General features: G+C 38.7%; 1 protein-coding gene across 3 annotated transcripts in view; it reads right to left on the bottom strand.

The window, feature by feature from the left end:
- Positions 1 to 1,157: 1,157 nt before the first annotated feature.
- The window catches only part of SPATA7 (spermatogenesis associated 7), a 38,447-nt gene continuing 26,096 nt past the window's right edge, over positions 1,158 to 13,508 (bottom strand). For all 3 annotated transcript variants that reach the window (XM_045451818.1, XM_045451817.1, XM_045451819.1), the window contains 7 exons: positions 11,026 to 11,498; positions 9,841 to 9,907; positions 7,310 to 7,425; positions 5,911 to 5,964; positions 5,080 to 5,157; positions 2,022 to 2,079; positions 1,158 to 1,775 (listed from right to left, as the gene is read on the bottom strand). In XM_045451818.1, the coding sequence (XP_045307774.1) occupies positions 1,191 to 1,775; positions 2,022 to 2,079; positions 5,080 to 5,157; positions 5,911 to 5,964; positions 7,310 to 7,425; positions 9,841 to 9,907; positions 11,026 to 11,498 (1,431 nt within the window). In that variant the 3' untranslated portion in view covers positions 1,158 to 1,190. The remainder of the gene's footprint in view (positions 1,776 to 2,021; positions 2,080 to 5,079; positions 5,158 to 5,910; positions 5,965 to 7,309; positions 7,426 to 9,840; positions 9,908 to 11,025; positions 11,499 to 13,508) is intronic.

Here is a 13,508-nt window from a genome sequence, read left to right as displayed (position 1 = left end):
CACGATCTCATGGTTCATGGGTTTGAGCCCCGCTTCGGGCTCTGCGCTGACAGCTCTGTGGCTGGAGCCTGCTTCGGATTCTGTCTCCCTCTCTGCTGCTCCTGTGCGTGTGCTCTGTCTCTCAAAACTGAATAAATGTAAAAAAAGAAAGAAAGAAAGAAAGAAAGAAAGAAAGAAAGAAAGAAAGAAAAGAACATCTGGGTTATCATTATTCAGTTACATTATTGTAAGCGGCTGAAAAGACATGAATAGAGGTAAGTCTTCTGAGCCAGATCTTAATAGCCAAGATCCCCACTCGTGGGTACAAAAGCGAGAGGAGAGTATCAGACTAGGTTGATAGAATGTTTGCCCTCGTAAGAAGGGACACTTTTCCACATAGATGACACACTGTTCTAGTTCACTGATAACTAGAAAGTCCTTGAAGCTTTAGATACTGCAAGAAAGTGACAAAGAAGAAATTAAAGAGATTAGAGACCAGGCTTAATGTTTCGAGATCCGTGCCAGATCATAAACCATTTCCCACTGCATACAAAATCACTTAGGTCTGGGTGAAACACGCTCCCCCGAAAAGCAACTTTAGAAATTGGGGCCAACAGATCCTAGGGAGACCGCAGGGATTCTCACCTTCCATACCCGTGTATAATATCTGCACCCCTCAAGTGTGGGCAGCACCTACGACTTCCTTCTAATGATGGAAGGTCATTCCTGTGGTTGCATCGTTGATATGGGACTCTATCTCACTAGCAGTCTCTCTCCCGTTAGCCTTAAAGAAGCAAGCAGCCACGTTGTGAGCTGCCTGCAGAGGGGGCCGCGTGGGAGGGAACGGTGGACAGCCTCTAGAAGCTGAGGGCAGCTGATGGCCAAAGGGGAAGGAATTCTGCCAACAACGGAAAGGAGTTTGAAGCAGATTCTCGCCCCAGTCAAGCCTCCAAATTAGCCCACAGGCCCAACTGACGCCTGAATTGTAGCCTTGAGAGAACCAGAGCAGGCACGTCTAAGTTGTGTAGACTCTTGATCCACACCCATTGTGGGATAAATAATACATGTGTGTAGTTTGATGCTGCTAAATTTATGGTAATTTATTATGGAGCATAGAAAGCAAATACAGAAATCTTAATATATAAAAGAGAAAAAAATGGGAGAAAAGGAACACTGGATGATTGGTCATTTGGGATATTTATTAATGAAGATCAAATATCCAAAGGGCAATCCTCAATGCTCATTTCCATGATTTTAAGAGTTGGTCCTTCCATGTCACGACTGTTGTCACCTTGGACACCGTGAAGCTGAAGGGACGGGGAGAGTTCCGGGCTCAGACAACATAATTCATTCGAGGTCTCCACCTTTTCAGTGTCACTGTCGCCTTCAATGACATTCACAGAGGTTTCTTGGTCTGTTAAACTGTCTGAGACACTTGAGTTTTTTTCATCCGAAACTGAAGGTCCGGGATTTGCTTCATCATTCACTTGTTGAATTATAACCCCTTCTGAATACTTCGATTTGTAGACGGGCAGGAAAAATTCACCCGGTGAGGAGAGTTTCTCGTTCTCACCCTTTGGTACAGATAGTAACATATCCAAAGCTTTTTGGTATTGCTGACGCTCCTGTTGAATTGTGGCATCGTGGTTACTTTTATGATCATTTTCTTCTGAGTCCTCAGCCTGTTCAAAACCCAGTAAATTCAGCATATCGACATCATCCAGCTTTACTAAGTTTTCCTTGGATGTGCAGCCTAAGTCCACCTTCAGGATACGCAGCAGGTGGCGCATTTTTCCCTAGGATTAAGACAAGAATAATGACATTAGCTGAGCTAGTCACACTGAACTACCTTTGTGGGCAGTGCTGTTAATCTCAGCAGGATTAATACTTACTTCACGCACGCTCCCCGCCCCCGCCACGCACACAAAAGGTACAAGGGCAAAACCGCTCTTGTTTTTAATGCATTCTTTGAGGCTATGGAAAAACTTCAAAATTCTTTCTATATTAGAATTTTTCTAATGAATGTCTGAAGAAAGACAAACCTCCTCCAAATGATGTTTATTTTGTTTTATGTGTCGCTCAAATAGTCGTTCTAAAAACCTGAAAGATAAATAGAAATGTTAATGTCTCAAAATCATAAAATCAACCAAATACAAAATGGTCACGCAATAACAAAACTGCTAAAGGTTGGAAAATATTTTTCAGATTATTCTTTTTCTTTGCAAAACTAAACACTAATCCTTCCCTGTTCTGTCAAGTTCTCTGATTTGGGAGCTAGTATGGGTCTTAAGTTATATTACAGACGCCATTGTTTCTGAAAGAGTATATACCACTTATACTTCTGTGAATATCTTATTTTATTTTTTGTGTGTTATTTACTTATTTATTTTTCCATATATGAAGTTTATTGTCAAATTGGTTTCCATACAACACCCAGTGCTCATCCCAAAAGGTGCCCTCCTCAATACCCATCACCCACCCTCCCCTCCCTCCCACCCCCCATCAGCCCTCAGTTTGTTCTCAGTTTTTAAGAGTCTCTTATGCTTTGGCTCTCTTCCACTCTAACCTCTTTTTTTTTTCTTCCCCTCCCCCATGGGTTCCTGTTAAGTTTCTCAGGATCCACATAAGAGTGAAACCATATAGTATCTGTCTTTCTCTGTATGGCTTATTCTGTGAATATTTTAAATGAGGTCCAACAGTTCCCTTCCCTCTGCCCCCACCACAAAACAAAAACTTTTTTCTTTTTTCTCTCACACATGTATGCACACAACAAATGCCTTTTCCTCCCCTTGTGTCTCACATCCACAACCCCCCCAAACCAAACCCTAAAGAAAATTCTCTTACATGGAATTATTTTATAAGGCTTCCTAAATTATACTTGAAAAAAATTCCACTGATGGTAAATCCACATAATAACCTAAAAGCTATCACTTATTAAGTACCACTAAGGGCTAGACATTTGTGCTAGACACATAATCATTATACCCCTAATCATGACCAATATTGGGAGAAAGGTATTGTAAAGATCATTTTAAAGATGAGAAAATAAGATGATAATTTCCTCTCTCCTAAGGTCCAAAACCATTAAGAGAATTTAACCCAGATGTGTCTGGCTCCAGAGAAATTCTTCTCGCAACTATACCACACTTGTGGTGCTATCATATGAATGTATCTATACCTTTGCTGAAAACTCATTTGTTGCCATTTTTTATTATCAATGGAATTAGCTAATCTTAGATTTAGTAGTTCTGAATTACTTAGCCGTTTTTAAAAAGCCCAAGGAATCCATATTCTACCCTTTACAAACAATACATACTGTTTGGGTATCAATTTTGTTTTTCTAATCAACTATATATTTTGAACATCCTTCTGTATCAACAAATTCACTTCATTTTTTTTAAAGTTTATTTATTTTGAGAGAGAGAAGGAGTGAGTACAAGTGGGGGAGGGGCAGAGAGAGAGAAAGAGAGAGAGAGAGAGAGAGAGAGAGAGAGAGAGAGGATGAATCCCAAGCAGGCTCCATGGTGTTAGTGCAGAGTCCAATGGGGGGCTCGATCCCACAAATCGCTAGATCATGGCCTGAGCTGAGATTAAGAGTTGGACACTCAACCGACTGAGCCACCCAGGCGCCCCCTGAAAACATTTTTAACCACTTAAAAAAATTTTTTTTTTAATTTATTTATTTTGAGACAGAGAGACAGAATGCGTGTGAGTGGGAAGAGGAGCAGAAAGAGAGAGAATCCTGCGCTGACAGCATGGAGCCTGATGCAGGGCTCGATCCCATGAACCACAAGATCAGGTCCTGAGCTAAAATCAACAGTTGGATGCTTAATCAGCTGAGCCACCTGGGTGCTCCCCCTTAACGACTTTTTTTAAATGAAAGAAGTAAATAGAATACTATATTTAAAAAAAAACTTAGCTCTTTTTGGTATATCTTTTTATAGCAATAAAAAATGTTTGCTTTAATTAAAAAAAAACTTCACATAAGAATAGAAATAATTCAATAGAAATGTTGTACTTGACATAATACAACAGAGAAAGCATGTACACAACATGGAATTCTAAGATATTCAACATAAAGTGCGCCTCACTGCCCAGTGAACTTTAGATGAATAAATGTTCAAGCTGACCCAGGATCACACAGTTTCCTTAAGATGTGCAATATAGAATCTGGTTTTGCAAACTTTCCATTTCACTTACAGTGTGTAAACCTAGCCTTTAATTTGTGCTCACTTTACTAGTAACAGTTGTTAACAAAAATGCTTGCTTTGGATTCTTGTGACAAGTTTCAAATAGTAAAATGAGGTAATGGATCTTTGCAAATAAGAAGCAAAAATTCAGTTCACTAGTCTATATAACTAAGAGATATAATAGTAATTTTTGTTTTTATGTAGACTCTATGGGATTTTTACATGGATGACAATGTTGTCTGTGAATAAAGACAGTTTTACGTCTTTCTTTCAAATAAGGATATCATTTTTCTTCTTTTTCTTTTTTTTTGTGATAGATTTTTTAAATTGAAGTATAACTGACTTACGTTATATTGGTGTCAGGTGTACAACATAATGATTCCATATTTGTATGTATTGTAAAATGATCACCGAAATAAGTCTGGTGAACATCCATTACCACACCGTTACAGAATTTTTTCCTTGTGATGAGAACTTTTAAGATTTATTCTCTCAGCAGCTTTCAAATATGCAACACAGTGCTATTAACTATACCCACCGCCCTGTACATGTATTATATCCCCATGACTTATTTATGTTATAACTGGGAGTTGTACCTTTGACCACCTTTACCCATTTTGCCCGCCCCCACCCTGGCAACCGCCAAGCTGCTCTCTGCGTCTAAGAGATACAACCGTATTTAAATGAGTAAAACCTCTGTTCTCTCCTGTAACTCCCCAAACTGTGAACTTGCCTCATATAGTGTGAATTAAACATTCTTTACAATTTGCTACCAGTTATAAGATTATGTCCCCCCAAGAAAGCACTATAATTTTTCATTTCCTAGGATATGGAAATAACTTAAAATAATTAACCTCATAAAGAAGAGTATTTAATGTACTGTTTGACCACCATAATTAAAAAATCTAACCTGTTTGAAAATAAACCAAGTTTCAGAATTTCATCTGTTACATCTTCAATGAAACTCAGATACAACAGTTCTTCCTCACTGTGAAGACAAAGCAGTACACAGCATATAATTATTTCCTACTTACTCTGAAAACTACAGGAAATATGAGTACTTAATTAGGAACATCTATCTCTGCTATGACAAACGTACTGCTATCTCATATTACTAAGAGGAATAATATAAAACAAACTATGTCTATCTTCTATTTTTTTTTAATGTTTATTTTTGAGAGAGAGGCAGAGAGAGAGGGAGACACAGAATCCGAAGCAGGTTTCAGGCTTGAAGCTGTCAGCACAGAGCCTGATGCGGGGCTTGAACTCACAAACTGTGAGATCATGACCTGAGCCGAAGTTGGATGCTTAACTGAATGAGCCACCCAGGGGCCCCTATCATATATATATATATTTTAATGTTTATTTATTTTTGAGAGAGAGATAGAGCATAAGCAGGGAAGGGGCAGAGAGAGAGGGGGAGCGAATTGTAAGAAAAATTAGCATTCAGTCCTGACTGATTTAATAATGGTTTGTGTGATTCTCTTTTTTGTTTATTTATTTATTTTGAGAGAGACAGAGACAGTGCGAGTAGGGGAGGAGCAGAGAGAGAAAGAATCCCAAGCAGGCTCTGCACTGCCAGCCCAGAGCCCGACGTGGGGCTCGATCCCATGAACTGGGAGATCACGACCTGAGCCAAAACCAAGAGTAGATCTCTTAACTGACTGAACCACCCAGGTGCCCCATGATTCTTAATTCTTGATTTTCCCTAGGCACAATGAAGAGGTCAAAAAGATCTTACTCAGAGTGGAGTTTTCTCTCTGGAGGAAACTGCAAAGAATACTGACATACTGCCCTGGAAAGAGAAAATGACAATATTTGAACAAAACAATGATTGGCATGCAGTAAGTATTCAGTAATATTATATATCAGTAATAATAGATTGTAGAATTTTTAAAGTACTTTCATACCCGTGATACGATCTCATCTTCAGAACAGCCCTGTTTGGTATATGGGGTCGGTATTATCTTCCCACTGACTGATGAGTTCACCAGGGGGCAGAAAGGTTGGGTAACTTACTGAAGTCATGTTGTTAGTAAGTAGCAGAGATATTTTGAACTAGTCTTGGGAACTACAAATTCACAATCCTTTTTAAAACTGGACTACAGCACTTATCTAGGATACATAATTTTACTTTGACTACAGTTAACATGTAAATAATACTGGAGACAGATATTTCCCTATGAAAAACTGTTTTTTAAGCTGATTATTATACTAAATTTTGTCATTATTTAGTTATATCATCATTAGTTAATTCCAAGCTTTTTATTTAGGTATGTTCAATTAAAATATTTTACTTTTTAGATAGAAACTACTAGAAAAGATAAATATTCCTTTCTTTAGGGCATTCTTTATGTCCACTGCAGAGACGCTTAAGAGTTAGCTTATAAATCTTCTGAGCACTGAGGCATCATGAAGGTCAGCGGTGAAATGCCCACAGCCTTGCAGGCACCATCTCCCTGGGGGAAGGGCCTGGGCTCTGAGGGATCACAAGGGCTTGCCTTCTGGTTGGCTGTATGACACCTCATTCTTGCCTCTTTTTAATCTCTAGCCCTTTTTTACTTCCACCTTCTTCATCTCATATATAATCTCTGACTCTGGAAATGCATTTGACAGCTGAAACTATCAAAGGCATTTTTGCTAAGCCATCATTTTTGTTTAGGTGCTGTATTCCGTGATTACTAAATACGATGGGTAGTCTGAAAAACAGTGCCCAATACATAGCAGGGACAGATAAAACCCCAGCACATGGTGAATATTCACAATCATGAATTAGGAGTCCTCAGATTGTGAGGTTCTTCAGTATTACTTCTGCCATGTAAACTGGTTAGCATCACTGCTAGAGGATTTGCCTTGAGGAAAAAATCCTTTTTCCTACGAATAGCAATGGCATATAAAACAAGCCAGTGCCCCCGCTTTTTTCATTAATGAATTAGCAAAATAAGTTCATTTAAACTTTTACTGAGTACCTACTTTGTAAAATTTCATTAGTAAAACTAACACTGCTACTGAATTGTATAACACCAAAATAGATTAGAGTTTACGTAATTAAAATAGTACTTATGTTGCAAATATCGGATGTCTGTTACACAGGAAAGCAGTTAAATCTACAGTTGAAATGACTTCTGTAAATTGTTTACCTTGGTGAGGAACACTGGAAAGTTCCACCTTTAATCTCATCCCATGGTAAGTCATGCCCTTGTAAGGGTAAAGGAGTTATTTTTCCTTTGGTATCATACGTCATACAATTAGATGCCTGGGAATGAGAAGAATCGATCTTTATTTTGCTTCAAGAATACATTATGAAAGCAGAAATAAAGCAAAACAGCAGACGTCAAAAAAGCCAAGGAGGGGCGCCTGGGATTCTCTCTCTCCCTCTCTTTGTGCCCCTTCCCCGTTCACGCTCTCTCTCTCAAAATCAACTTAAAAAAAAAAAAAAAAAGTCAAGGAAACAAAGTGGAGGCATCCAGTAAATAAAAGTGACTGCTATATTATAACAAAGGATGTTTTTAGAATACATTTTCTACCCAATTAAGACTTCTTTCTTAAGTTTATTTAAAGTAAGGTAAGACAACTGCTTATTTCTTACATTTTAATGAGGGATATATATTTTTTTAATTTTTAAATTTTATTTAAATCCAAGTTAGTTAACGTATAGTGTAATAATGATTTCAGGAGAATTTAATGATTCATCACTTACATACAACACCCAGTGCTCATCCCAACAAGTGCCCTCCTTAGTGCCCATCACCCATCTAGTCCAACCCCTACCCACCTCCCTCCATCTACCCTCGGGTTGTTCTCTATATTCGAGAGTCTTAATGAGGGATATTTTAAATCTGTTAAAGAATTACCACAAATAAACATGCAAAGAGAAAAATGAAGCAAATGTGCAAGTTTTAAGTAAACCTGAGAAAAAATATCCCATTATAACAAATTCAAACAGCTCATTCGTGTCAAATGTCCATGTATCAACTACGGAGAAGCAGTGGTAGTTCCGGTGGTTCTGTCGATACTATTAACACACACAAATATCGGCAGCTTATTTTTATAGAACCCTTACTACGAGCTGCATCCGTCGCGAGCATTTCCTTGCAGTATTAGATGAGTCTTTACGGTGCTCATTCATGCACAGTGCGGCTAGAATTTGGTCTGATCCTCATGACCTTCAAGCAGACTGCTGGGGGCAAGGATTATGGAGTAATGGGACACACCATTTCCTTACCAGGTTACGGACAAGCATTTGGAGCACAACGTCATGACAATGGACTTACTTCATTTATTTAGCTACGTACTGAGCTAACTCTCTTCCTAAATCTCAAGCTAGTCACAGTCCTCCTCTACTGACCCCTTCTCGGGCAAGGCACTTTACCTGTATCAATTGTTCCTTGATAAGTGACCCTGCACGGTAAGTACAGTTTCTCTTGATGCAAAACTCTGCTCTCAGAGGATAAGGGATTTGCCCTCGGGCTCTGAGTGGCAGAGCCCATGTCAAACAGGTATTAATGGCTGACATGGAAACCTACAATTCGTATTCAGAAGGGAAGATGGAAGTTCAGTATGATTATATTTTATTCTTTTTTTTTTTTTTTTAAGTTCATTTATTTATTTTGAGAGAGAGAGACAGAGAGACAGAATCCCAAGCAGACTCTGCACTGTCAGTGCAGAGCCGGACATGGGGCTCAAACTCACGAACTGTGAGATCATGACCTGAACTGAAATTGGATGCTTAACCAACTGAGCCACCCAGGCACCCCTATATTTTATTCTCTTATTTTCGAGTCTGTGTTTGACATTTTAATAGACAAACTGTTTTTGCAAACAAATATAAATTAGGATACAAGTGTATGATTAACACTCCCAAAATAAAAAATAAAAACAATCAGTTTATGTGAAAATCAGACTTAAAGCTGTAATATTTTAAAAGAAATGACTGCTGGGTCGCCCGGGTGTCTCAGTTGGTTAAGCGTCAGATTCTTGATTTCGGCACAGGTCATGGTCTTGTGGTTCGTGGGTTCAAGCCCTGCGTTGGGCTCTGTGCTGACAATGAAGAGCCTACTTGGGATTCTCTCTTTCTCCTCTCTCTCTTGCCCCTCCCCAGCTTGTGTTTACATTTTCTCTCTCAAAATAAATAAACATGCTTAAGAAAATAAAAGAAATGACTGCTGAACACTCAAAACATACACAGTGTAAAACAGAGCCTATGGTCCAGAAAAAGTAAAAGCAAACGTAAGGGGTGATATCCACCTATTCTCATAAAATGTGTAATTTCCAATAATATAATCAGTGGCAATTCTTCAAAAGAAAAATTACAGGCATAGAAATTAAAATGACTTCTATACAGCTTTTCTGGTTCCTTTAGTATCCAAATCTGCATCTTTGAAGCAACATTTAAGGTATTTTATTCACCCATTCCTCTATCCAGCAGGCCAATCAACCATCTAGAAAAGACGCTAACAACAAATGACTTCTCAGACAGGGCAGGATCCATCTGGCCACTCAAAAGGAGCAACAGGCCTTTGTAAATAGGTAGTCTTTCTCCATGCTGGTGACACCATATGCGAGAAGTGTCACTGAGAGATTCTTGAAGTCCAAATAGCTATACGTATCCTATTAAGTGAAAGTGGCTGTAATTCCAATGCAGCACACAGAGAGATCTCATTTTTATTACCTGCTTTATGTTCTTTTCTGGATCTGTGAAGTTCTTGGTCTCAAATGCCTCAAAATCAGATTTAAAGCTGTAATATTTTAAAAGGAATAGTTGTCAAGCTTTCAAAATACAAATACCGTGATATGATAACAAGTTTACTGTCTTAAAAACCCCTCAAACTCAGAGATGAAATCCATCTATTCTTATAAAATGTGTAATTTCTGATTATATAATCGGGAAACAGATAGGGTTTGGATTACACAGCTTCCTTTTCCTTTTTTTCAGTAGCAGCTAGATTTCAGCTGGATAGAATGGGACCAGGGACATGGGAACTATTATCCTCCAAAGTGGTCATAAATACAATCAGAAAAGGATATGATATGCTTGCTTTCCTCATTCCCCTCCACTCTTTAATCCTTGGGATTAAACGTACGCAGACTCATCTGATATTGCTGTACCTCTTATCTGTACCTAGAGAAAAGAATACTAGAGCTAAATTGTTTTTTGCTTTCTAAAATTAACTAATACTTAGGATGAGGTAAATAGCTCTTTATATAGCACCAGGAAAAACCATCACAAGTCAGCTAACACTAAATATAAGATTTGTTTGTTTCTTCAATCATCTGGCAAACTTTTACTGAATATTCATTATGTGCCAGGCACTATCATATATGAAAACATTATTGAGGCAAAATCTATGGAATTTCCAGAAGTTACCCCAATTGCCTGAATTATTCCTGGGGAGTTGCTCCTATGTAACAGTGGAGTTGAATATTTGCAGGGAAGGGAACCCAGGGAGAGTCGGAGAATCAGCTGTCCTCTTTCCCTCTCTAGCCCACTGTTTTGCCATTTTTAAAATGAAGCAATAGACATATTTACACAAATGCTACTTGATGACATATTTTAAGGATTCTCTGAAAGTATATTTAAAAGCACATACCATGTTTGAAACAATAAATTAAACTATGTAACATTCCTGTTTGTAAGGAAAGCTTGACAAGTTTAATAGGTACTTTTCAACAATGACTTGGGTAGTTCTAGTGACACATGCAAAAGGAAAAGACATGAATCTCATTCCAATCAAAAAGGCACTCCCAGACCTTCAGTCGGGCATATTAGGTACATGACGTAAAATAAGGAAGATTATTACTATTTAATTTCTACAACACCCTGAAGGACTTACTGTTGGCTGTGAATGGGCCATACCTGCTTAAATCAGTCTGGGTTTCCGCTTCTATCCGCTGATCTGTAAACTCCTTTTTTCTTTTGGCAGGTGTATAATATCGGTAATGTGACAGGAAAGATTTTGCTTCTGTTTTTAAAGTGCGTGGAGTGAATGGCAACTGTCTGTTGGAAAAGAGCTCAGAGTGTTTATCCAAAAGGTCCCCACTAGGTGCTTTTGAAATAACTAACTGAAACCGATGGGTATCTGGGCGCGTGCTCCTGGGCCCTCTGCCGTACGGAGTTCCAGAGCACGGTTTCCTAGGCCCAGAGGGGGTGTAGTCCACGTTGAACATGGAGGAACCGGAGTTCTTCTCAGTACCATTTGTGAGGACTTTATCAGATTTAGGTAGATTCAACTGCAGTCTCTCTGAAGAAGTTACTGGTGACCTTGTGAAGGATGGAAATCCATTCACTTCTCCGATTAACACGTCTTCATCTTGTGGGTCTCCTGAAGGCTAAAAACATTTGGTTTGCTACAAATTCTCATAACTGGGGATCTCTCCAGATTATATACCCAAAAATGGTTGCCTTAGGAGGTCTAGAGAACTATATATTCCTGAGGTGTTAGCATTGATATGAACTTCTATTCAAGGTTTTGAATTATTAATATATAAAAATGTAATTCTAAACATAAGACCAGTCATTTTTCTTTCTGAAACTAAAAAAAAGCAATTATTCACATCTACCTATATCTGGTCTTGAACTTGTACATTGACATCTACAGGTAGATCTCAGCTTTATCTGAAGGTTTCCAAACCACCTGTGCGCACCAATCCCCTTCTCAACCACTGCTGATGGCAGCACCCCCCTTCCCATCGGGCCTTTAGGGCAATCTCCGGGGCCAGCGGCGCCTCAGACTTGAAGGCTTTGAAGAAATGAAAAGGAACTTCTCTCCACTTCTCCTCACAAGTGGGGAGAGCCGAAAGGGAAGGCGTTTTGGACTGCTCCATTTCTTTTTGGTTTAATTTTGGAAGAACCATTTCTACAGGGTATCCAGAAAATCTTAAAACATAGATAATATTTTATTCTTTTACAGGGTGGATGTCCAAGAAGCTCTGTCTATGATTCCAGACTTTATGGACACCTGTGTATGCATTACAGAACTTTGAGGCACTTTATTAGGTAGAGGGGAAGTTACATAGAAGTCACGGATTCTGAGGTGACAATGACTAGGATTTAGCTGTTACATCTGTCCTACAAGCTCTCGGGGAGAAAAACAAGAGAAAGATGAATAAGCCGAGTAAGAGAATAGCTGAGTGCTTCTTGTGTGCAAGGTACTGTTCTTGCCATTGAGTAGAATAAAAGAGAACGATTAGAACTTCTATCACTGCTGCTAGTGGGTTACTATGCTTACGATGTATAAGGTATAGTTCTAATTAATTTACATGCACAACTCATTCCATCCTCCCATCAACTTCTGGGTGGTAATACAAATACTACTTAAAAAAAAATTTTTTTTAACGTATTTATTTTTGAGACAGAGGCACAGCATGAGCAGGGGAGGGTCAGAGAGAGAGGGAGACACAGAATCCGAAGCCGGCTCCAGGCTCCGAGCTGTCAGCACAGAGCCCGACACTGGGCTCAAACTCACAAACAGTGAGACCATGACCTGAGCCGAAGTCGGACGTTTAACCGACTGAGCCACCCAGGTGCCCCAAATACTACTTTTATTTCAGAGATGAAGAACATGAGGCCGTGCAGGGTCTCACAGATTTGAACCCGGGCTGAGCTTATGCTCTCCACGATGACATCATATTATCTATTATAAAGACTCAATTGAAAATTATATATTTCAGGTTTTTAAAAAATAAACTCTACACCCAACGTGGGGCTCGAACTCATGACCCCAAGATCAAGAGTTGCATGCTGTACTGACTGAGCCAGGCAGGTGTCCCCGTATTTTAGATTTTTTACACCATGAGGAATTTTAAACTGATTTTAACTCTTTGCCTGATGGTGAACCAGTCAGCTAACCTAAGTACTGATTCATCTAAGTAAGAAAACTGCAGATAACTGAATAGTGTAACTAAAGGCAAAGTCACTGATTTCCTTTCCAAGTGCTTTCTAACCTGATCTCAAATACAAGGCAAAATTACTCAAAGCAAGGAAATATTTTGGCATTAAATTCTGAGTCACTAGGGTCCTTTTTTTAATGATTTCAATATATTAGTTTTAAAAAGCACTCCCAAACAAGACTCGCAGCTTATATACCAGAAGAGTTTGGCTCCTGGGAAAAAATTTCTAAGTATGATCTGAAAAATCTTACAGGGCTATTAAATAATAATCACAGGAATTATTTATACTTAGAGGAACGGTACAAGCTGAGATCAGAGGCAGCAGAAATGCATAAAGCATTAGACTGCCTGCAAGAAAACTCTTATCAGTAATGGTTATTTAATAAACAAAACGAAACACCAAAGAAAGTCTTTAAATATTTTTTTTTTTTTAATTTTAGAGAGAGTGTA

This window comes from Leopardus geoffroyi, chromosome B3, assembly GCF_018350155.1.
Source record: "Leopardus geoffroyi isolate Oge1 chromosome B3, O.geoffroyi_Oge1_pat1.0, whole genome shotgun sequence".
NCBI lineage: Eukaryota > Metazoa > Chordata > Mammalia > Carnivora > Felidae > Leopardus > Leopardus geoffroyi.
The sequence above is the reverse complement of the archived record's forward strand: the minus strand, read 5'-3'. Positions and strand labels throughout refer to the sequence as shown.